Raw genomic sequence first — 25,913 nt, forward strand, 5'->3', positions numbered from 1 at the left:
CTGATCTTCTTCTTCTGATCTAGGCTCAACTTGCATGCGATGGTCTCCTTTGTAAAGACTGTGGAAGTCTTCCCATCGGGGCTGAAGATTGCTCTGCCAGAACAGCTCTACGCCCAGGTCCCAACCCCTTACTCGTTGACCGTGGACTCCGACGAAGGGTACCTGCTTCAACGCTCAGTCAGAACAGCCTTCCTCGCCCAAGATCCACCTGCCAACAACCGAGTTTACGAGGTCTCCATCGAGAAAGAAGCCTTCACTGAAAGGAGCGTCTGTCTTCTCCTTCCCCAACGTTGCTGCACGGAACTGGGCCTCCAACCAGACACGTCTGCCAAGATGGAAGTCCAGTTCCAAATGGACCAGCTCCAATTCTGCCATTGGCACCAGGCTGTGGACAACTTATGGGATGTGAAGCTGGTCTTTCCAGATGTGACGACCTGCTCCATCCCACGTGGAACTTTGCAGGTGCCATGGGGGAACGCAAAGCAGAAGCAAGCTTTTTCCTTCATCACTGGTCAGGTGACTGGTTTCTGTAGAATACCTCCTCTTTTGATCTACGGACCGTTTGGGACTGGGAAGACCTTCACATTGGCCAAGACTACCCTGGAGATCATCAAGAAGCCCCAGACACGTGTGCTTATCTGCACTCACACCAATAGGTAATCTTGGAAGTTTTATCAGCCTTTGACTGAAGGAGAGAAGTAAAATATTTTGATTTCTTCACAGGGTTAAGATTATTTTATTATTATGTTTAAATTGATAGCTGGGTTTGCACAATATGTGTACCAGATCCAGGTAAGTCCAGGAGGCTAAACTCACGTTAGTGTTAGATGCAAGTTATTAAGAACCAGGATATAGTTCAAAAATACTAAAAGTTTTGGTCGCTACAATATAAAAAAAGGTTGAGATTCTAGAAAGGGTATGTAAGAGCAACAAAGTTGATTAGGAGACTAGAGGCTACAGCAATAAAGAACATTTGCTGGAATCGGGTATGTCTAATTTAATGAAAACAAGGACTAGGGGGTAGCATGATAACAGTCTTCCAATATCTCAGGGGTTGCCACAAAGAAGAGGGGGTCAAGCTATTCTCCAAAGCACCTGAAGGCAGGACAAGAAGCAATGGGTGGAAACGAATCAAGGAGAGAAGCAACCTAGACTTTCATAATTTCCTGACACTGAGAACAATTAATCAGAGGAATTGCTTGCCTCCAGAAGTTGTGGGTGCTACAACATTGGAGGTTTTTAAGAAGTAATTTTTCTGAATCAGTATTGGGTTTCCTGCTTGAGCAGGGGTCTCCAACCTTGGCAACTTGAAGCCTGGAGGACTTCAACTCCCAGAATTCTGGGAGTTGAAATTCAAGTTGCCAAGGTTGGAGATCCTGGACTAGAAGACCTGCAAGGTCCCTTCCAACTCTGTTATTCTGTTATTTGATGCTATCTATACACAAGAACCTGTTCTACTAACGATCAAGGCAAATTGGCACCAGATAATATCAATGGACTGCAAAGAGGGCTGGACTTAAATCTCTTATGGGTGTGTTAGAGACTTCAAACTGATGATCCCCCGTCCCAACTTCCCATGGTAGGATTGTAGCAGGCCTGGAAGCCTGAAGGCACAAAGGTAAAATATGGCTTCTAGGCATGGCAATTAGCTTGTTTGCAAGGTTTTAATGCTTTGTGTAAATCTAGCATATTGATGCTCAATGTTTTGTACAAACAGCAAAGACGTTGCCAATCTGAAGTGTGTTTCTCTATCTCGACAACCTTAAGATGTCTGAACTTAGCTGGAGAATTCTGGGAGTTAAAGTCCAGGCATCTTAAAATGATAAAGGATGAGAAATACTGATACTAGAGTATTGTGCAGAAGTATTCTTTGCAATTTTTTAACCCCAAAAATATCAGCATTCTCCAATTGTCTTTCTGGGCAAGCAATAATAAGAGGGGGGCAGCGGGCTATTTATTGAATTTGTTAGCTGCCAAATTCCAAAGGATTCTGGGTAGTTTTATAAAATTAAAACCACAGTATGGTAGGAAATATAAGTGGTCCTCAGGTTACATCCATTTGTCCTGCGACTGTTCAAAGATATGATAGTTCTGAATGAGAATAGAATAGAATAGAATAGAATAGAATAGAATAGAATAGAATAGAATTTTTATTGGCCAAGTGTGATTGGACACACAAGGAATTGTCTTGGTGCATATGCTCTCATGTACATAAAAGAAAAGATACGTTCATCAAGGTACAACATTTACAACACAATTGATGGTCAGTATATCAATATAAATCGTAAGGATTGCCAGCAACAAGTTACAGTCATACAGTCATAAATGGAAAGAGATTGGTGATGGGAACTATGAGAAGATTAATAGTAATGCAGATTCAGTAAATAGTTTGACAGTGTTGATGGAATTATTTGTTTAGCAGAGTGATAGCCTTCGGGAAAAAACTGTTCTTGTGTCTAGTTGTTCTGGTAGAAACTTAACAACCACTCCTCGGATGTTATGGCTGTCACAGTGCCCCTGTGGACATGTGATCACCATTTGCAATCCTGCTGTCTTCCCAGGAGCAAAAACAATGGGAAAGCCAGCAGGAAGTCACAAGTTGCTCTTATAAGTTGCCCCCACCCCTTTTTCTCCCAAAGACCTTCTCGGTGTCAAGGGGAATCTCATACTTTGTAACACCCACTTGAAGTTCTTGCCTGCTGGCTGCCTTGTTTGCAAGTCAATTGAGAAGGGAAGCCAGCCGGAAGTGGTCATGCAAGGTCCTCGCTTAATCGATTAATGTGATCCTTGCATAACGATGGCAACAAGGACTGCCAGGATGTGCCAGCATCAAGCAGCGTTGCCACGTGACATACTGCGTTATGGCTGTATCACTTAATGATGGAAATTTTGGCCCTAATTTACCGTTGTACTTCGAGGACTATCTATAATACAAACAGATTTGAGTTAAAAAAAAAGACCGATTGTAGAGAAGGAACTTTGCCAGAGCAGCAGTTTTTAATTACCTAACTTCAGTTTTAGCTTTCTTAATGGGGGTCAAAAAAGATGAAGCCCTGCCTCATTTTCACAGGTGTGGCACATACAACTCAGGAAGAGAAAGGATGGGGGTTCAGTTGGACAACTGGGGATCATTTCTATTCTATTCTATTCTATTCTATTCTATTCTATTCTATTTATTTATTTATTTATTTATTTATTTATTTGCATTTATATCCCGCCCTTCTCCGAAGACTCAGGGCGGCTTTCACTATGTCAGGCAATAGTCTTCATCCATTTGTATACTATATACAAAGTCAACTTATTGCCCCCCAACAATCTGGGTCCTCATTTTACCTACCTTATAAAGGATGGAAGGCTGAGTCAACCTTGGGCCTGGTGGGACTTGAACCTGCAATATTGCAAGCAGTTGCTGTTAATAACAGGCTGCATTAGCCTGTTGAGCCACCAGAGGCCCATATTCTATTTTATTCTATTCTATTATTCTATTCTATTTTGAGTTGAAAATCCCCCTTTTTATTTCCCTCTAAGGAATTGTTTTTATTTCCCTCTAAGGAAGAAGGGGGAACTCGGTATGTCTAGTTTAATGAAAAGAAGGACCAGGGGAGACATGATAGCAGTCTTCCAATATCTCAGGGGCTGCCACAAAGAAGAGGGAGTCAAACTATTCTCCAAAGCACCTGAGGGTAGAACAAGAAGCAATAGATGGAAACTAATCAAAGAGAGAAGCAACTTAGAACTAAGGAGAAATTTCCTGACAGTTAGAACAATTAATCAGTGGAACAACTTGCCTGCAGAAGTTGTGAATGCTCCAACACTGGAAATTTTTAAGAAAATGTTGGATAACCATTTGTCTGAAATGGTGTAGGGTTTCCAGCCTGGGCAGGGGGTTGGACTAGAAGACCTCCAATGTCCCTTCCAACTCTGTTATTATTATTATAAGAATCTATGTGTCTTTAACAAAGAATTTGGGGGAGATAATTGGAAATGTGACAGCCCCTGTTGCAATCCCTTTCTTTTCCAGCGCGGCTGATATCTACATTCGTGAATACTTTCACAACTATGTCATCTCATCGCACCCTGAGGCTATTCCGTTAAGGGTGAAATCCATTTACCGTTCGGTCAAATCAACCGACCCCATTACCCTACGCTACTGCTGTCTCTCTCCGAGCAGAAATGAGTTTTGCCTCCCCACTAGAGAACAGATCGATCGCCACCGGATTGTCCTCACCACGTGCATGACCTCACGAGACCTCGGGGTGCCCTGTGGCTATTTCAGCCACATCTTGATTGACGAAGCTGCTCAGATGTTGGAGTGCGAAGCTCTAGTCCCTCTCTCTCTGGCTAGCCTGAGAACCATGATCATCCTGGCAGGGGACCATATGCAGAAGACCCCTAGGCTCTATTCGTTGCACAAGGATGAGCAGTCCACCGATTACACCCTGTTGAATCGCCTCTTCCAACATTACAAGAAGGAGAAGCATGAAGTGGCCACCAAGAGCAGGATCATCTTCAACGAGAACTATCGGTCTACTGCAGGAATCGTTGAGTTTGTCTCCAAGCACTTCTACGTGGGCAGAGAAGATACCATCGGCGCCAAAGGCAATGTCCCTCCTCACCCGGAGTTCTATCCGCTCATGTTTTGTCACGTCTCCAGTAGCGCTGAGAAGGACAAATCCATGAGCTGGTACAACATCTCTGAGATTGAACAGATCATTGAGAAAGTGCAGGAAATGGATCAGAAATGGCCGGTTGAATGGGGGCAGAAGAACCTTAGAGACATTTGCGTGGTCTCTTATGGCATACAGGTAAGGTGTCAAGGGCGTATCTTGTTCTTACATTGCCCATTATGAGTAGTCTTCAACTTACGACCACTACTGAGCCCAAAATTTCTGTTGCTAACTGCTCTCTCTCCTGCTCATGTTCCCCCGAAACTGGTACTTTGGGTAGATATACGGCATCTGGCCCAGAGGTCCCATGGAATCGTCAAATAGCCAAGGGTAATCTTGTCCTTCAGGAATTTCTTGAGTCCCCTTTTGGTATAGGATTTCCTGCCTGATCAGAGAGTTGGACTAGAAGGCCTTCCAACTGTTTAATAATAAATAAATAATAATATTTTAATTTGTATACTGCCCTTCTCCCGAACGACTCAGGGCGGTTAACAGCCACAATAAAATACAAAAACAACACATACAACGCTAAAAACAAACATTAAAAAACTTATTCAGTTGGCCCCATTTAAAATACAATATCAACCCTGTAAAACTAATAAAATTTAAAACCCATAAAATCAATTAAAATTTTTAAAAAAATTCAAGCCAGTCCAGCAAGATGAAATAAATAAGTTTTAAGTTCGCGGCGAAAGGTCCAGAGGTCAGGTAATTGTCGAAGTCCAGGGGGAAGTTTGTTCCACAGGGTCGGAGCCCCCACTGGGGGCCGCCAGTCAACATTGCTTGGCTGACGGCACCCTAAGGAGTCCCTCTCTGTGAGAACGCACCGGTCGCTGGGAGATAGAAGATGGCAGTAGACGGTCCTGTAAATATCCTGGTCCTAAGCCATGGAGCGCTTTAAAGGTAGTCACCAATACCTTGAAGCGCACCCGGAAGACAACAGGCAGCCAGTGCAGTCTGCGCAGGATGGGTGTTATTTGGGAGCTCCGAACCGCTCCCTCTATCACCCGCGCAGCTGCATTCTGGACTAACTGGAGCCTCCAGGTGCTCTTCAAGGGGAGCCCCATGTAGAGAGCATTGCAATAGTCCAAGCAAGAAGTAACGAGAGCATGAGTGACCGTGCATAGGGCATCCCGGTCCAGGAAGGGACGCAACTGGTGAATCAGGCGAACCTGATAAAAAGCTCTCCTGGAGACGGTCGTCAAATGGTCTTCGAAAGACAACCACCCATCCAGGAGAATGCTCAAGTTGTGTACCCTCTCCATCGGGGCCAATGACTCGCCCCCAACAATCAGCCGCAGCTGCAGCTGACTGTACCGGGCTGCCGGCATCCACAGTCACTCCGTCTTGGAGGGATTAAGCTTGAGCCTGTTTCTCCCCATCCAGACCCGTACGGCTTCCAGACACCGGGAATTCTAACTGTTTATTCTAACTACCCTAACTATATATATTACAAGGGAAGAAAGAAAAATGGCGTTGACTTCAGACTCTTTTTAGCACGGTATAAGGCAGGGGTCTGCAAACTTGGCTCTTTTAAGACTTGTGGACTTTAGCAAAGCTGGCTGAGGAACTCTGGGAGTTGAAGTCCACAAGTCTTAAAAGAGCCAAGTTTGCAGACCCCTGGTATCAGGTAACAACATTACAACCTCAACTTTTTACTTTTATACATTAGTATATAACCAGCCATTTCTATTACAACAAATCTATCTAATCAGCAAAACCAAAGTCAAAGTTTCATTTTTTTCATCACAAGCACAAAATCCAGAAGTAATAGCCAAATAAAAAATATAAATATTTTCTCCTCTTTGAAAGGAACAATCAATTTAACCATTACCGTTTTATCTTCCTTGCTGTTGAAATAATATGTACTTCTACTTGCACTTAATAATCTTTACAAACTATCGCCATTTATATTAACAAAATTTACTATATTCTTTCAGTTCCTTTAATTTTAAAGGGAAAATATTTTTTTCATCTATTTTTTTTCATCTTTTCATTTTTTCATCTCTTCATTTTTTCAAATATTTTTTTCATCTTTCATCAAACTAATTTTTTTTTAAAAAATTCTAAAATTAAAACATTTTAATGTATCTTTTTAAAACTTTCTCTTAGCATACATATTTTAAAGTTCACTGTCAGACCAATCAAATTCCAACAAACTCCAATTAATTCATTAAAGTTAGATCACTCCCTCCAAGTTATCCTCATAAAATAATTATTTTTCTTCTTGTATACATACTTTTTAAAGCTTAATGTTTCCTTAGCTAATATATCTTTTTCTTTAGCTTGCTCTTAAAATAGATATTTTCAAATACATTTTCAGTAATACTTTACAAACTTTAGGAATTACTTAAGCATTATATATAAACAAAAATACATTTTCAAATGGTTTTAGATTAAAACTTACTTTCAATTACAAATATCAAACTGATGGAAATCGATCCTAATTCCAATTGACTCATTAAGTTTAAGTCACTCCTTCCAGCTTGTCTTCATGGAATAAAATCTTTTTCTTCTCTGGAATGCTTGTCAAATAAGTTATAAGCTTATAAGCTTCTCTTTTTCTCAAGGATTTCTTAACCGTGTTAATATCCATGAGGAAAAAGTCCCAAACTAGTCCTTTCAAAAGTTGCAAATTTTCTTGGTGTTCTTCTTTCAATTATATTGGAAGATTACTTTCTAAACCACCATAATAAAAATTGGTGTCAGATTTATATTCCAAAGTTACAATTGACATGCTGGTGTCTTTGATTTTTCCAGGTGAAATTTATCCGAGACAAGATGAGAAAAAAAGGATTTTCAGAAGTGACCGTGGAAACCTATGACAACCTTGCAGGTAAGGTCCCTGTTCCAATTTTAACTGCCCTTTAGAACAGCGGTTACCAACTGGTGGTCCGTGGGCCACTGGTGGTCCGTGAGAAAATTTTGTTGGTCCGCAGAAAAATTATTTGCATTTTTTATATTGCACTAAATCAGGGGTCCTCAAACTACGGCCCCTGGACCGGATATGTGTAATGAAGGTTTGTGTTGCTGCAGAGAGTCTCCCCCTTCGGGGTCTTTTTGTGTGGGTTGGAGGGGGGCAGAAATTCCGACTTGGGATCTGCTTCAGCCTCCTGGTGTGGGGCTTTGGGTGAAGGCTGGAGGGAAGTGCCGCTGGTGGCGAAGAGCCGGAGGGCCTCATTCCAGTGGGACTGCATCATACCCTGGAACTGGCTGACCATCTCAGCCCGCTGAGCCTCCAGGTGCCGGTACCTGGCCTTGCACTCCTGCAGGTCTTCCTTCTTCTTGAAAAGCCTATGCTCGTAGTCAGATCCAATTTGAACGGAGCTGTTTTGCCAACTCTTTCTCGTGGTGGCTGCTTAGCTTCAACAATTGCTTCCTGTTGGGGCACTAAGGAGCCTGGGCAGGCAGGGGAGGAGTGGGTAGGAGGGGAGGGGCAAGTAGAGGTTGGTGAGGCGCCCCTTGACATGAATGACATTGAGTTGACCACACCCACTGAGTCACATGACCACCTAGCCACGCCCACCCAGCCGGTCATTAGGCAGATCATATTAGTGGTCCACGGGATTTAAAATTATGAATTTAGTGGTCCCTGAGGTCCAAAAGGTTGTTGACCCTTGCTTTAGAACACAGGTCCCCAACCACAGACTGTGACCCACAACTAAGCTATGGCCTGTTCAGAAGTGGGCTGCAGAAGCAGTGGGCGAGCGCAAGCTCGAGTGCAGCGTTGGGCGAGCGCACTCACGCAGCTCCGTTTGTGCAAGCAGCGGGCACACGTGCCCACCATTTGCACAAATAGGCCTGCACATGCTTAATTGCCACTTAATTGAACCATCACCTCCCTCCCAGGTGTTAGAATGACCTAGAAAAGAGGGTCTCTTAAACTCTCAAAAGTAAAGTTTCTGAAACTTTGCAAAAATCACAACCTTGCTCCCCCATTGAGTTGACTCGTCACAAGTTCTTAGAAAGTTAATCACATGACTCTGGGACATTGCAACCATCGTAAGTATGAGCCGGTTGCTAAGTGGCTGGATTTTTTAATCACGTGACCCTGGGGATGCTGCAATGGTCATAAGTGTGAAAAAACAGCCATGAGTCACGTTTTTGCGTACCAAATAGTCACTAAATGAACCGTTGTAAGTCGAGGATAGCCTGTATTTCGTGATATTGACAAACACATCCGCCTTCTGTTTTTTTCAATAGGGCGAGAGTTCCGGGTCATCATTATCAACACCGTGCATACCTGCAACAGCCTGGCCCATGTCAGTTCCTCTAACCTGGAATATTTCGAAAACGCGCGGGTGTTGAACACCATCATAACAAGGGCTCAGTCGCAGGTCATCGTAGTCGGAGATGCCGTTGCTCTGTGTTCTCATGGCCAGTGCAGCAAGATCTGGAAAAGTTTCATCAAGAAGTGCATTGAGAAGAAGTCCGTCAGTCCTGAAACTCTGACCTTGGAGGAGATAAAGCAGGTGATGTCCAATTTAGCCAGCTGGAACAGAGGAAGCCCTGAATCCGAAGAAGAAAGCAGCGATACAGACTCCTGGGTCTCCGACACGGAAAGCTTAAACCTCGATGATCCAATATTGCAGGAGCTCTTGGATGAAAGCAAAAAGTTGATGGTGTTGGTCACCGAAGAAGGCCTGCTGAAGGTGAAATCGGACGTCTCAGACCCTGAAAGGAGAAGTCAAGAGTACATCAACTACTCCTTGCAAACGATGCACCAGTATTTGCAGATGCAGCCCGAGCGATACAAATGCTGCGAATTTGTCCAAGAACGGTTCGATCAAGCGTCTGCCTTCACTCTAGATGAGGCTCCTTCGATCACCATCCAGATCAAGGGTCGAGTCAACTGTGGCATGGCCTTCACTGGAGACAAAGTCTTGGTGGAGATCCTGACGCCCAACGCTACTCTTGAGGGCAACCCTCATGGAAAAGTAGTGGGCGTCTTAGAGACGGTGAAACAGGATCGCAAGTTTGTCTGCAGAGTGGACGAGTTTGATCTCCGGGTCATGATCCCCATTGACCAGTCTGTCACAAAAATCTATGTCCCTCCATTGAGAGATGATACTGATTCTATTCCCATCCGCAGAGTTGACCAGGCAGGAAATATCAAGTTGAAGAGCCGGAAAAAAATAACACCAGAAGACCGGAAGACCTGCCTTTTCATAGTACGAATCATGAAATGGGAAAAAGGTTATTACTACCCTCTGGGAATTGTTACAGAGGTCCTTCCCTTGGCTTCCTCACTAGAAGATGGGCTTCGTATTCTGGATTTGGAATATAGTTTGTCCAATGGATATCCTGCCTCGGCGACCAGACAAATGGCCAAATTAATCTCCGGTCACCCCTCTCTGATGAGAGCAGAGAGGAAAGACTGTCGGGCTTACTTTACTTTCACGGTTGACCCTTTGGATGCTAAAGACCTGGACGATGCCATCAGTGTCAAAGATATTGGCGACAAATACGAGATTGGGATCCACATTGCTGACATGGCCTCTGTGATCCCCAAAGATTGTCCTTTGGATACAGAAGCCAAGAACCGAGGGTTAACTTATTATGTTCCTGAGAAGCCCGTACATCTGTTCCCACCACAGCTCAGTCAGAATCTCTTCAGTCTCCTTCCTCAGAAGGAACGCTTGGCGATTTCCCTCTTTGTCGTCATGGATAAGGCCACGGACCAGATGGAAACAATTTCCTTTGGCATGTCCGTAATCTGCTCTGATCGGCAGATGACGTACGAGGAAGCTGAAGGGATCATTAAGAACTACTACAACATAGAGGCACCGTCACCTAATTTTGACACCTTAGAAGGTTGTGTTGCGATGGCGTACCATTTCTCCCGCGTCCACCGGAAGTCCAGGCTTCACGAAGACTGTCATTATGACCAGTTGGATGAAGAAATTCCTTTAGGTCAGCGATGTTCTCACCAGATGATTGAGGAGTTTATGATCCTCTTCAACAGTTCTGTGGGAGATATGCTCACAAACCAAACTCCTACCAGAGATTTAACCCCTCTCCGTTGCCAGATGGAGCCCAATCTTCAGCAAATCTCCCAAATGAGGGAGAAGTACAGAGATGTCATTCCTCTGTCCACCCATCTCTCCCACCATCTAGGCGCTCCAACTGGTGATGCCCCCTTGAGGCCCATTCATCCATTTGTTCTCTTGACTGCCTCGTGGGACCACCTCAAGTCAGCGGCCAAAGCCCGCGACTTCCACAAGATACTGGACCTCATCGCCACAGATGACATCCATCCCAAACTTGCGCCCATCAATTTAGAATTTCGGAAGCTCCTGAACCGTTCTTATTTTATGCGTTCCAATTCCTGTCCTCAGGCCAAGCTGGGCCACTACTCTTTGCACGTAGACTCATACACCTGGGCTACCTCCCCAATTCGGCGCTACATAGATGTTGTTGTTCAGCGGCACATCGTCTCTGTGATTTTGAAGAAGCCCGTCCAGTACTCCCAAGCAGAGATCGAATTCCTTTGCCACGATTTCAACCGGAAGAACAGCAAGGCCAACACGTACAAGCGAAGAGTCCGATCTTTGGAACTGGCCACCCAGTTGAAATGTCAGGTTCAAAAGAAGTTTGCTTTCATCGCCAATATTGAAGAGAAGGCCAAGAGTTTCAAACTCTTGTTTCCTCTCAACAATGAGATCTTTCCAGATAGTCTCAGCATCAGTTATAGAGCCCTTCAATTGGTGTCTCAACCAAATTTTGTTGAGGAGCGGAAAAGTATGAAGCTGAAGTGGAGGAGAAGAATTTACACTTGGGGGACCAAAAAGGAGGATGAAGTGAGGTGGTCAGAGATCGGAGGGAACATTTTTCGCTTTCATGGAGAGGTGTGGCATGAAATCCTTGCAGCTGTCAAAAATGAAGACTATGAGAAGTTAATCCACCTCCTTGAGAAGAGTTACACCCTGGAGTCCAAACCTGTGGGGTCAATAGGGAGGAGTAAGTGCTTACACTACAAAGAACTGGCCGTGGAACTTAAAGTTGGAGATGTGCTGAATTTCCAACTGACCACTGATGTCCAACGAGGCTTCCTGGTGCCTTTTGTGCAACTGTGGACAGTAGCTCCTGGCTTTGAGGTGTGCTTGGAACACACCGAGCGACCCATCGATTGCTTCTCCAAGTACACTTCCCAAGCCTCGAAGGACATCTATAAAGATGCCTCTGATTATCGCAAAGTGTGGCTGCCTCTTTGTGACATAGAAGCAACTTTGAGCGCGTTGGCTGAAAACAGCTCGATCGTCCTGCAAGACATCCCGATCATTTGGAATAAGAAGCTGACCTCACAAGATCAGCTCTGTGGGTCCATGAACCTCACCAAGAAGTTCCTCAAAGAATGTGGCATCAAAGTGGATTTTGGCGCCTGCTACCTGTGCATTCGCCTTTCGGGCCTCCGCGGACATGGGATCCAGGACAAGAAGGAGAAAGACCTCAGCCCGAACTTCCAGCAACTCAGTTTGACCAAGCAACCAAGCAACCAAGAAGCAACCAAGACTCAGGATTTCATGATTGATCCCGATACGTACACTTGGGTGGCGCACGGGTGTACAGATAGGTTCGATGAGAATGAGAAACCTGATCAGCGTGGCGATGTGATGGTGAATTTTTACATCCATTTTACGTCCATGGAGAAGATTCCCTTTGAGGTCAGACAGGAGAGTTCAAAGTTCACCGTAGAGCTGATTCCGAAGCAGCTGCCTGATGTGTAAGTTTGCCGATAGAAGAGAATATTTGTCGCTCAGGTTTGAACTGTGGGGCCGTTGGTGCTTTTTGAGCTTGGTAGTTTTCTTACCCTAGTAGGTAACATCATCAGTGCTAAAGGGAGTGGGGTGTGCTGTCTTTATACACAGGTCAGGCTGAAAGGGCAAACCATATAAACAGAGCAAATCTCACTCCCTTCCAGCCCTGATGATGTTATCTAGTTGGATCATGAGACATCTGCAAGAAAACTATCAAGCTAAAAGACCCCACAGTTGTCTTCTTCCTCCTGCTCCCATCCCCCTCCTCTTGCTCCTTTCCGCAAACTCCTCTCCCTTCTTGCACTGATGTTATTACCTAGCTTGGTAGTGAAAAGGCTGCAAAAAAACAAGAAAGCTTAGAGGGCCCCAAGGACCCCACAGTCCTCCTCCTCTTCCTCTACCTCCTCCTCCACCTTCTGCCACTTTTGCCTTCACTTCACAAAACCCACCCCCTTCCAGTTCTGATGATGTTATCTAGTTTGGTAATGAAACGTCTGCAGGAAAACAACCAAACTCAAGGACCCCACAGTGTAGGTCTGCATTGCACCAAAGCACAAAGCACAAAGTGGACAACCATTTAGATATGAGCCAGCCGTGTGCAGCAGCTGCTAAAAAAGCCAACACAGTTCTGGGCTGCATCAACAGAGGGATAGAATCAAGATCAGGTGAAGTGTGAATGCCACTTTATAATGCCTTGGTAAGGCCACACTTGGAAAATTGCATTCAGTTTTGGTCGTCGCAATGTAAAAAAGATGTTGAGACTCTAGAAAGAGTACAGAGAAGAGCAGCAAAGAGGATTAGGAGTCTAGGGGGTTAAACCATATGAAGAATGGTTGCAGGGGGTTGGACTAGAAAGCCTCCAAGGTCCCTTCCAACTCTGTTGTTGTTATTATTATTACTTGGGTTCTGTTTTTGCCCTTTCTCTTTTTCTGACTTATTTTTTCCATAACATATCTCAGTAAAAAGGTGATTTGGTGGTTTGACTAATCATGAATACGTCAACCTAAAAACAAATATGGACTATTCACAGCAAGAATGTTTGGAATCCTTGCTGAGGTTCCCCCCCTCTTTTATCTGTTTGTTTGGTGTTTCTTTCTTCTTTGCTTACTTACCATTTCTTTTTCTTCACAGCCGGAAAGAAAAAGCAATTTGGAGCCTGGAGAATGCCTCGAACCTTGCTCAGGGGATAGCGTTGGGTCAACCCATTCCAGTTCAAAGTAAGTACCGTAGTCTTCAACTTAAAACCACAATTATAATATAATATAACAACAGAGTTGGAAGGGACCTTGGAGGCCTTCTAGTCCAACCCCCTGCCCAGGCAGGAAACCCTACACCATCTCAGACAGATGGTTATCCAACATCTTCTTAAAAATTTCCAGTGTTGGAGCATTCACAACTTCTGCAGGCAAGTCGTTCCACTTATTAATTGTTCTAACTGTCAGGAAATTTCTCCTTAGTTCTAAGTTGCATCTCTCCTTGATTAGTTTCCACCAATTGCTTCTTGTTCTACCCTCAGGTGTTTTGGAGAATAGTTTGACTCCCTCTTCTTTGTGGCAACCCCTGAGATATTGGAAGACTGCTATCATGTCTCCCCTGGTCCTTCTCTTCATCAAACTAGACATACCCAGTTCCTGCAACCGTTCTTCATATGTTTTAGCCTCCAGTCCCCTAATCATCTTTGTTGCTCTTCTCTGCACTCTTTCTAGAGTCTCAATATCTTTTTTACATCGTGGCGACCAAAACTGGATGCAAATATTCCAAGTGTGCCCTTACCAAGGCATTATAAAGTGGTATTAACACTTCACGCGATCTTGATTCTATCCCTCTGTTGATGTAGCCCAGAACTGTGTTGGCTTTTTTAGCAGCTGCTGCACACGGCTGGCTCATATCTAAATGGTTATCCACTAGGACTCCAAGATCCCTCTCACAAGTACTACTATTGAGCAAGGTATTGAGCCCCAAATGTCTGTTGTTAAGCCAAGGCAGTTTTTAAAAAATCAGTTCGGCCTCATTTTGTGGACTTTTATTTTTGCAGTTGTTAAATGAACCATTCCGTCATTAAGCGATTCTTGCTTCCATTGATTTTGCTTGTCGGAAGCTGGCTGGGAAGTTTACAAATGAGGATTACATGAGCCCGGGACAGTACAACTGTCATAAGTACAAGCCAGTTGCCAAGCATCCGAATGTTGATTATGGGACAATGTCGATGCTGCAACGGTGATAAGTGTGCAAAACAGTCATCAGTCCCTTTTTTTGGTCACTAAATGAATGGTTGTAAGTCAAGGACTACCTGTAGAACAAAATTGCATAGCCTAGCAGTGAAAATAGTACAGGTAAGGCTGATTAGCAACCATTTGAAGTTATGATTGACGCCCCCCGCCAAAAGGTATTTACCATCCAGTTCTGATGTTCTGATGCCCCCCTCTTCCTCCTGGTGGTCACATGACCAAATGTTTTGGTGTCAGCAACTGGCCCTCATGATCAACTGGGGGTAGGACAAGAAGCAATGGGTGGAAACTCATCAAGGAGAGAAGCAACCTAGAACTAAGGAGAAATTTCCTGACTTGTTAGAATAATTAATCGGTGGAACAACCTGCCTGCAGAAGTTGTAAATGCTCCAACACTGGAAGTTTTTAAGAAAATGTTGGACAGCCACTTGTCTGAAGTGGTGTAGGGTTTCCTGCCTAAGCAGGGGGTTGGACTAGAAGACCTCCAAGGTCCCTTCCAACTCTGTTATTCTATCCTATCCTATCATTTTCAGTCATGCGGCTTCGATTTACTGTTTTTGCAGAAAGCAAAAACATTTATTTGGCTTGTTTTTTTGTTTTTGTTTTGGCAAAAAACAAACAAAAAACACAAAGCAAATAAAGAGTTTGCTTAGCAATCTAAGCGTTTACTTAATGACCACAGCAGTTCGCTTAATGACTGCTGCAACCAGGGTTGTAAAATTGAGCCTGATCATGTGAGGATCTGCTTTATGACTGTCCCGACTTACGACCGTAATGATTAGGCTCCATACGGCAAGATGCTGGTTTGATCATCACAACTCCCCCTTGAATGCCCAGGAGGAGAGATGTGTGGTGTGTAAAAAATTAAAATAACAGCCACGAATGTGTAGTGAAACCCCCCCCCATCTTATTTTAATGCATACATACAGTATAGAGGTGTGAACCTTTGCTTCTGGCCATCATGTTAATGGCGTGGTCACACCAATCTCTTGAACAGATCTTGGAACTGTGAACTTGTGTCGTCTTCTCCCACAGCTGTTCTTTTTTTTTTTTAAATGTGATTCCTAGTTGGCCAGTAAAAACTCTAGATACAGGTAGTCCTTGTCTTATGGCCACAATTGAGCCCAAAATGTCTGTTGCTAAGCGAGAAGTTCCTTAAGCGAGTTTTGTCCCATTTTACAATTTTCTTTGCCTCATTTGTTAAGTGAATCATGGCAGTTGTTAAATTTGTAACACGGTTGTTAAGTGAATCTGGCTTCCGCATTGACTTTGCTTTTCAGAAGGTCGCAAAAGGGGATCACGTGACCCCGGAGCACTGCAACCGTCCAAGCATCCAAATGTAAACCACCATGGAGATGCGGCAACGGTCATCCGTGTGAAAAACGGTCATAGTCGCTTTTTGCAGTGCCGTTGTGACTTTGAACGGTCACTAAGCGGACTGTTGTAAAGTCGAGGACTATCTGTATTGGTCTATTGCTGCTGTAATGGGATCAGGGCAGTTGTCCGTAACATCCTCTGGTACAAAATGTCAGTTTTGGAAGGCAATTTTCTATTTGCTTCTTAACTGCCACCTATTTTAGCTGGGGAAGTTCGGAGGGGGTTGTTGTTGGAGCGGTAGAAAGTTAGTCATAAAAACGTTCCGTATTCAAGGACTTTTGCCTGTGTCTGATGTAGACTGCCTGAAAATTGTATCCAGTTGAGTGTGAAGAGTTGATTGGACAATGTGATGAACTTGTGGGTGTGGGATAAGGCTGTGAACTGTCAACTGGGTGTGGAAAACCTGGAAGCTTTCAGTTTCGGGTTTTCCCAGCTGTGCCAACATGACATCTCTAATAAATTGGAACTTTGAGAAACCTCAATCCTCAGAGCTTTATTTCAGTGGGGGTGTTCCTGACAAAGACAACTCTTTGGTCCTGTTCAATATTTTTCCATCAGTGTTTGGGGGCTCATAATAATAGTTAACAATCGTAGATAAATAAGGTCAGTACCTGGAGGCAGCAGAACAAGAAGAGAAGGAACTGAAGGAGATCACAAAACACAGAGACCTGCAAATAGAAATAGAACAATTGTGGCAAAAAGAAGCAAAGATAGGACCAATAGGATTAGGCGCCTTGGGTTCAATCCCAAAACAACTGGAGCACCACCGGAACACTATCGCCATTGAGAAAATCCCCATCAGTCAATTGCAAAAGGCAGCTTTGCTCGGAACAGCTGACATCCTGCAACAACAATATCTCTAACACCATCATGCAGCCACATCTGCCCATTCCAGGTCCTTGGGACGGACTTGATAGATGGGCAAAAAGTGGCTAACACTGATGATGTTACCTAGTTGGGTAATGAGACGTCTGAAAGCAAGCAAGCAAGCTCAGAGGGTACCAAGGACCTCTCAATTCAACCCTGAGCTTCCAATAATTCTCCTTTATTAGACAAAAACGCTAAACCCAGGATAAACTTCTGGTTTGTAATGAATGAATTATTAAATGTATGTTACTGGCAATGTATGAAAAGCTGGTATTGTATTTCACGCCCAGGAAATCTACAGAATGTGTGACTTTTTATGCAAAGTGTGAAATGTCTGTATTATTTTAATATTTTAATAATAATAAATAAATAAATATGCCATTATACTTTCCCTAGGCATTGTATATAATACCTAGACTGTCAGAGAATTGCGCAGCAGGTGTCCAGATGGAGTCACTGACACTAAAACTTATAGTTTTATATAAATTAATATATATTTTACAACTATATATATATATATACAGTAAACTAGCTAGTCAGGCACATCACTACATCATGAGGTAAATGACACAGGTGGCACACAGAAGAAAAAGGCGGGAAAAAGGGAACCTCCCCCTCCACACCCACAGCATCCAATCACAGCGCAGATTGCCTCACGTAGGAGCCCGCCCTCGCCAATCAATCAATTATAACTTTGTGTTCTGGCTCATTAAACAACCCCATTGCTTCAGCTGTTAAAATTTAAATAGATTAATTTAAATTTAAATTAATTAAATTAAATAAATTTAATTTAAATTTAAATTTTAAGATTATTTTAAATAGATGTCATGCATTTAAAATAGATGTCATGCAGAATGACAAGAACTGTTTCGACAAAGTATAAAAAAGAGTCATGAAAAGGGTTAGGGGTTGGGGTAAGGTTAGAGGTTAGGTTAGGGTTAAGGTAAAGTGAGGGTTAGGATTAGGATTAGAATGAGGGTTAGGGCTTAGAGTTAGGTTTAGGGTTAGAATGAGGGTTAGAGTTAGAATGAGGGTTAGGGGTTAAAGTTAGGTTTAGGGTTAGAGTGAGGATTAGGGGTTAGAATGAAGTTGAGGGTTAGGACAGAATTAGGTTGAGGGTTAGAATGAGGGTTAGGGTTAGAGGGAGGGTTAGGGTTAGACATTAGAACGAGGGTTAGGGGTTAGAGTTAGGATTAGTTTGGGATTAGTGGTTAGAGTTAGGATTAGGTTGGGATTAGTGGTTAGAGTTAGGGTTAAGATTAGAATGAAGGTTAAGGGTTAGAGTGAGTACGGTTAGAGTGAGGGTTAGGATTAGGTTAGGGGTTAGAGTGAGTAGGGTTAGAGTTATGTTTAGGATTAGAATTAGGGTTAGGGTTAGAGTTAAGAGTGAAGATTGGGGCTAGGTTAGGGTTAGAGTGAGGGTTAGGGTTAGGTTAGGGGTTAGAGTGAGTAGGGTTAGAGTTATGTTTAGGATTAGAATTAGGGTTAGGGTTAGAGTTAAGAGTGAAGATTGGGGTTAGGGTTAGGGTTAGAGTGAGGGTTAGGGTTAGGGTTAGGGTTAGGTTAGGGGTTAGAGTGGGTAGGGTTAGAGTTATGTTTAGGGTTAGAATTAGGGTTAGGGTTAGAGTTAAGAGTTAAGAGTGAAGGTTGGGGTTAGGGTTAGGGTTAGAGTGAGGGTTAGGGTTAGGGTTAGGTTAGGGGTTAGAGTGAGTAGGGTTAGAGTTACGTTTAGGTTTAGAATTAGGGTTAGGGTTAGAGTGAAGAGTGAAGGTTGGGGTTAGGGTTAGGGTTAGAGTGAGGGTTAGGGTTAAAGTTAAGGTAAGAGTGAAGGTTAGGGTTAATGGTTAGAGTTAGGTTTAGAGTTAGAGTGAGGGTTGGGTTGCCGTTAACCCTAACCCAAACCTTCATTGAAAAGATGTATCTGAAAATGAAAGACGAAATGCAAAATAAAGTACAGGGCTTTCTTATTGAAGCAAACGAGAAAAAAACATCACTATTGACCTACTTGTTGCAACAAAGAAGGCTAGAATGGCATTTTAGCAATTTTTATACTTTGCTGGTTTGCCTTTTGGCATTGCATAGAATGCCTAGGACATGTGCAAACTATTAACCATTTCATATTTTGGTATTCCATATTTGGCATTCTATAGATTTCGAAGGCTTCTTATAAAATCCCTAATTTTACACTGCTGGTAACATATATACCACCTGATCCTCAGTGAATAATGAGTCTGCATCTTTAAACTGCATTTTCTACTTACAGGGGCAAGACCTTCCAATATTTTGGACAGAAGGAATTTTGACATCCCAGGCATTAGCATTAGCCGTAGACTCAATCCAAGTCAACAGAAGGCCATCCAGGAGGCACTGAAAAATTCCTTCACTCTCATCCAAGGGCCACCAGGTGAGGGATCGATCTCCTTTTTATGACCCTGTAATCCCCTTTATTCAGGGGAAAGTCGGTGGGATTGGATGGAGTTAGCATTTACTGACCGGCTGCCCTTCCTGTTGCCTACATGGAGTTCACAGCAGATTTCTTTAATTTGCAACCTGATAGAGAAACATCTGCTGCTATCTAGGATTGAACTCTCAACCTTCTGAATGGGAGGCAAGTGTTTTCCCCACTAGGCCAGCATAGCTAAATGTCTGTGGAGATTCTCCGTCATCTAGGCAGTGGTTGTCCCCAAGGTGCTTTTTCAAAAGCCAGCTGGACTTTCTTGGGTTTTTTCCCCTGAAGATTGGTTTGGAAGAGGGGTCAAAGCGGCCATCTGTGTTGAAATTGAACAGCCCTCTCTCAACAGAAGAGACAACACCACCTTTCTCCTGTCTACAACATGGTCCTTTCAGCAGTTCCAAGAAAGTCCCACACCCATTTGCACAATTCAGGTGGCTTTGAGGGCACAACTCAACCTTGAAGTGACCTCAGTGGCTCTCAGAAAAAAATTGTCAGCTTCTTAAATGCCACACATTTTAGCTGGGGAAGTTGGGAGGGGGTTGTTGTTGGGGCGGTAGAAAGTTAGTCATAACAACATTCCGTATTCAAGGTCATCCAGTGTCTGACAGAGACTGCCTGAAGATTATGTCCAATTGAGTGTGAAGAGTTGATTGAACAATGTGATGAACTTGTGGGTGTGGGGCAGGGCTGTGAACTGTCAACTGGGTGTGGAAAACCTGGAAGCTTTCAGTTTCGGGTTTTCCCAGCTGTGCCAACATGACATCTCTAATAAATTGGAACTTTGAGGAACTTCAAGCCTCAGAGCTTTATTTCGTTGGGTGTTCCTTGGAACCCTGACAGATTGTTAATGACCAGATGACTGCAAGCAATATAAGTCCCTCCATCTTCCACCATTCATCCAGAACTGAAGAAGCTTCTGGGATGAGATGTGAAATGTCTTCAAGGAAAGTCCAGTTATCTTTTGAAAAAGCACTTTAGAGATTAACTTAAGCATTTCTTAATTATAATTAGATGCTCAAACATTTCTTAAATGTTTACAATTGATTATGGGCCATCAAGTCCTTGTCGCCGCATAGTGACCAGATGGACAGATTTCCTATATGACAATTTATCCCCAACGTGGTCATTCAGATATTCAAAGGACGATGTCACCATCTCTGTAACTGACTCCATCCATCTTGCGGTTGAGTTGTCTGCTTCTTCTTCCCTTCCTGTTGTGCCTCGCTCGCCCCCCTCTCCGCAGCCGGGCCCCTCTCATTATTTATTCAATTTTATTCAATCATCTCCTGCCAGACACTGATAGTACAGAAGAATGTCCTGGCATGCCTCCAGCCCCCAATCCTGGCACCATGTCCGAACAGTCCAAGCAAGACGAATGGCCTGACATGCCTCCAGCCCCCAGTCCTGGCACCATGCCTGGACAAACGGAGCAGCCGGGCCCCTCCCCCACAGCATGTGAGCCTGGGGAGTGTGAAGCCAGTCACGAGCTGGAATTGCCGACTGCTGGAGGCTGGAGGGACCCACGCTTCCAGAGAGTGGAGAGGCGACGTCAGCAAAAGGAAGGGAGGGGCAGGCCTGGATAAGTGCTGGATAAGTGCTGAGTCATGGGCTACACCCCATGGCCTATATAAAGGATCTGCTTTCTGGCATTCTTTGAGTCAGGCAAAGTCTAATTTGGATTGCTGAAGTCACATCCTGATCTCCTGCCTGCTCTGAGAATTCTGTTATCTCTCTTGATGCCGATGAGTCAGCCAGGAAACCAGGAACAAACAGGACTTCAGCTCTAATTCTCTCCCTCTAAGCAGTTGATTTGCTCGTCACAAAGTGGTATAGCAGCCCTTGCTGCTTTTATATCCTGTGGGGTGTGGCTCCATGACTCAGCACTTCCTAGGCCTGCCCCACCCCTGCTTCTGTTGTTCCCACCTCTCCTGCCTACGAAACCTAGGGTCCAGCCAGGCCTGATTGCCATCAGCCGGGTCTGGAGGCGTGGCCTGGGGGGGGGAAGAATCAGGGGACGGAGGCCTCGTTATCTCCTCCACCTGGCCCGCCTCTGGTTCCTGGAGCTGAGCCAGGGAAGCCGGTGCTCCAGAAGTAAGTCCTGATGGCCCTTCCCCCTCACTTTCTGACTCATTTTCTGGCAGGGTCCCCGGCTCGGGGGGTGCAGACGCAACATGATGTGTCTATCAACACTGTAACTGAGTCTATTGCTGTTGCTGCTGGTCATCCACTTCTCTTCTCTTTCTTTCCTTTCTCCAGCATTAGAGCTTCTGTAGAGAACTAGTGATGTTAAACCTCAATAAAATAGTGTTCTAATCATCCTGTGGAATGATACTCTTGATCTGATCTACCTTGTAAGGCTGACAGTGCCCTCTTTGGTTTTGTTTCTGTATTTGTTCAGGCACTGGGAAAACGGTGGTTGGTGTACACATTGTGTACTGGTTTCACCAACTCAATCAGGAGAAGAATGGAAACACAACTCAAGCTGGGGTGGGGCCACCACAGCCAACCCCAGCCTCCGAAGAGAAGAGCTACATTCTGTATTGTGGACCTTCTCACAAGTCGGTTGACGTCGTTGCTGGTAATCCATTTTCTCCATTGAAAAAAATATTATTGTTTTGGGCCGAATAGTTGAAACTGAAACAGAAATGATTTTGCTATAGTGTAGATTTGGTTGGAATGCAGCTAAGCTGAGCTGCTGTTCTCCCAGCTAATATCTAGCTTTTGATTTCCTTAACTCCATGACAATGCAATTCATCTAAATTTACTCCTTCTGCATATGTGAGGTGCCGAAATTGAACGATATACTTAGTCAGTCTTAAAACATAGAATAGGACTAGAAGGGGCCTTGGAGATCTTCTAGTCCAACCCCCTACTCATGGCAGGAGATCCTATAAGACAGGGGTCTCCAACCTTGGCAACTTTAAGACTTATGGACTTCAACTCCCAGAGGTCCTCAGCCAGCTTTGCTTGGGAGGTTTTTTTATTATTTGAATTTATATCCCGCCCTTCTCCGAAGACTCAGGGCAGCTTACACTATGTCAGCAATAGTCTTCATCCTATTTGTATATTTATATACAAAGTCAACTTATTGCCCCCAACAATCTGGGTCCTCATTTTTCCTACCTTATAAAGGATGGAAGGCTGAGTCAACCTTGGGCCTGGTGGGACTTGAACTTGCAGTAATTGCAAGCAGCTGTGTTAATAACAGACTGCTTAGTCTGTTGAGCCACCAGAGGTCCACAAGTCTTAAAGTTGCCAAGGTTGGAGACCCCTGCTATAAGATTCCGGAAAAATGGCTGTCCATTCTCTTCATGAAAACCTCCAGTGATGGCGTACCCACAACTTCCAGAGGCATCTTAAAGTAATCCTTAGGGCCACAGTTGAGCCCAATATTTCTGTTGCTAAGCAAGACAGTGAGTTTCGCCTCATTTTACGACGTTTCTTGCCATAGTTGTTAAGTGAATCTGGCTTCCTCATTGACTTTGCTGGTCAGAAAGTCACAAAAGTGAACACATGACCCCAGGACGCTGTGATCGTCATTAATATGAACCAGTTGATAAGCATTCTAATGTTGATCACAACAGTTGTAAGTGCGAAAACGGTCACAAGTTAACTTTTTTCAGTGCCGTTATAATTTCAAACGGTCACTGAATGAGTGTTGTAAGTTGAGGACAACCTTTAAATAAATAAATGATAAAAAAAGCTACCCATCATTGTTTCATGATTCTTTCCAGCTAGCCAGAGAGGCTGCAACTTGCAAGATCCAGATATGGGAGATTATTCTCAAGCCAACAATGTCGGTTTCTTTTTTCAGAAATGCTCATGGGGATGCCTGATTCCTTGAAGCCTCTGAGGGTCTACGGAGAAACGATTGAGTCAATGGATTTTCCTTATCCTGGCAGCAACCTCCAGTTTTCTGCAAAAGCTCAGCGGAATACAAAATCGAAACCAGAGATCAGGTTTGAGTTTAGGGCTGAGTTTGTCTCGCAAAATGGGGTTCAGTTGGTGTTGCTGATACTAGATTGGCTCATTTTAAGACCTGTATCTTGTAAAACAGGAGTGTCCAACTTTAAGACCTGTGGACTTCAACTCCCAGAATTCCCTAGCTAGCCACTGTCCATTCATATATGTGTATCTGTGTGTGTTTGTCCGTTGGTCCTTCCTTCCTTCCTTCCTTCCTTCCTTCCTTCCTTCCTTCCTTCCTTCCTTCCTTCCTTCCTTCCTTCCTTCCTTCCTTCCTTCCTTCCTTCCTTCCTTCCTTCCTTCCTTCCTTCCTTCCTTCCTTCCTTCCTTCCTTCCTTCCTTCCTTCCTTCCTTCCTTCCTTCCTTCCTTCCTTCCTTCCTTCCTTCCTTCCTTCCTCTTTCTTCTTCTTTCCTCATTCCTAAGGTAAAGGTAAAGGTTCCCCTCGCACATACGTGCTAGTCGTTCCCGACTCTAGGGGGCAGTGCTCATCTCTGTTTCAAAGCCGAGGAGCCAGCGCTGTCCGAAGACGTCTCCGTGGTCATGTGGCCGGCATGACTCAACGCCAAAGGCGCACGGAGCGCAGTTACCTTCCCACCAAAGGTGGCCCCTATTTTTTCTACTTGCATTTTTACGTGATTTCGAAACTGCTAGGTTGGCAGAAGCTGGGACAAGTAACGGGAGCTCACCCCCTTACACGGCAGCACCAGGGATTCGAACCGCTGAGCTGCTGACCTTTCGATCGACAAGCTCAACATCCTAGCCCTTGATCCACCGCGTCCCTCATTCCTAGCCTTAGTTAAACAGGGCCCTATTCATGAATGGCTGTGCAGAAAAAGTCTGGTTTTTATAACCTTGGCAACTTTTTTTAAGACGATAGCTAGCCAGGTTTATGGGCGATGAAGTCCATACATCTGAAAGCTGCCTGAGATTGAGAACTATTCTCCTGAGGGGTAGCTATTCATGCATGGGTGTAAATATTTTGGCATCTTGCTTAAACTAATCCTTTTGTGCGCAGGAGTATCACTTTGCACTATCGGATCCGGAAAAAAAGCAATCCTTTCGCGGCAGATATCCTCCGGTTTGATCAACGAGTGAAACGTGGAGAGGAGATCACAGAGGAGGAAGTCGAGAAGTGAGGGCAATCAGATGGAGAGGGGTGCCGAGCCTGATATGGAGATACCTCAATTTTGCCACGAGTTTCCTGAGCAATCTGGGATAGAATGGGATTTTTCGCCTCGAACTCTTGGCCCTGCCTGTTTCTCCATCAGGGTTTCGCCTCTGCGTTATAATGCCTCGACAGTTTGGGCCTCTGTGAAACCCTGGTGGAGGAGCGCCAAGAGTTTGAGGCAAAAAGTCCTAGACCCGCCTAGGAGAACCAGTCTGTTTATTAGTTAAGATGCATGACTAGAAACAGGGAGTTCTAATCCCATCTTGGGCCTGAAAGCTGGTTAGGCCAATTACCAGGAAATGTAGCCCTGCTTTTTGCATGAAAGCCAGCTGAGTTACTTTGCGCCAGTCACCAGGAGACGGTGTGTTCTAGTCCCGCCTTAGGTATGAAAGCTGGCTGGATCATCAGTAGATGTTGAGTTCTAATCCCATCTTGGGTATGAAAGCCACTTGGGCCAATCACCAAGAGACTGTGAGTAATAGTTCCACCTTAGGCATGGAAGATAGTTGGGTGACTTTGGATCAGTCACCAGGAGGTAGAGTTCTAGTCTCAGCTTAGGCATGAAAGCTGGCCGGATCACCAATAGACATTGAGTTCTAATCCCACCTTGGGTATGAAAGCTACTTGGGCCAATCACCAAGAGACTGTGAGTTCTAATTTAGGATTGAAAGATAGTTGGGTGACTTTGGATCAATCACCAGGTGGTAGGGAGTTCTAGTCCCACTTTAGGCATGAAAGGTGACTTTAGGCCAATCACCAGGAGCAATGGGAGTTCTAGCCTCATTTTAGGCATAAAAACTGGCTAGATATCTTTGGGTATCTGGGTAACCTAGGAGGAAGTAGTATTAGGTATGTCTGCCATGTTGAGTTATTTATAAAAAATAATTAAGGGTGTGTGTGTGTTTGTGTTATCTGGGTGGCTCAGTTTGGGTGCAGTACAGGAATCTTGATTTCTCTCTGTGTGACTAAGACAGGGAAACCTAGTTTCTAATTCTCCCTCAACCAAGGGAACTCCCTGTGGGACTTGGGCTGAGTCCCCATCCTACCTTGCACGATTGTTGTTAGAAGCAAAACAGGATACAAGAAGCTTAAGGGCCTCTGGTGGCTCAGCAGACTAAGTCTGTCTGTTATTAACACAGCTGCTTGCAATTACTGCAAGTTCAAGCCCCACCAGGCCCAAGGTTGACTCAGCCTTCCATCCTTTATAAGGTAGGTAAAATGAGGACCCAGATTGTTGGGGGCAATAAAAGTTGACTTTGTATACAATATACAAAGGGATGAAGACTATTGCTTAACACAGTGTAAGCCGCCCTGAGTCTTCGGAGAATGGCAGGATATAAATTCAAATTAAAAAAACAAAACAACAACAACAACTCACATAGGACCTTCTGAGTGAAAGGAGGGCTGTACAAAAGGAGGGTTATACATTT

The 25,913-nt window shown here is 44.2% G+C and overlaps 1 protein-coding gene across 1 annotated transcript in view; it reads left to right on the forward strand.

The window, feature by feature from the left end:
- HELZ2 (helicase with zinc finger 2) overlaps positions 1-25,913 on the forward strand; it is a 93,221-nt gene that overhangs the window by 45,568 nt on the left and 21,740 nt on the right. Inside the window, exons 6-14 of the mRNA XM_058174545.1 lie at positions 24-656; positions 4,022-4,805; positions 7,428-7,503; positions 8,871-12,390; positions 13,556-13,641; positions 19,160-19,300; positions 21,750-21,929; positions 23,166-23,310; positions 24,331-24,447. Coding sequence (XP_058030528.1) covers positions 24-656; positions 4,022-4,805; positions 7,428-7,503; positions 8,871-12,390; positions 13,556-13,641; positions 19,160-19,300; positions 21,750-21,929; positions 23,166-23,310; positions 24,331-24,447 — 5,682 coding nt within the window. The remainder of the gene's footprint in view (positions 1-23; positions 657-4,021; positions 4,806-7,427; positions 7,504-8,870; positions 12,391-13,555; positions 13,642-19,159; positions 19,301-21,749; positions 21,930-23,165; positions 23,311-24,330; positions 24,448-25,913) is intronic.

The sequence above is a fragment of the Ahaetulla prasina genome, chromosome 3 (assembly GCF_028640845.1).
Source record: "Ahaetulla prasina isolate Xishuangbanna chromosome 3, ASM2864084v1, whole genome shotgun sequence".
Taxonomy (NCBI): Eukaryota; Metazoa; Chordata; class Lepidosauria; order Squamata; family Colubridae; genus Ahaetulla; species Ahaetulla prasina.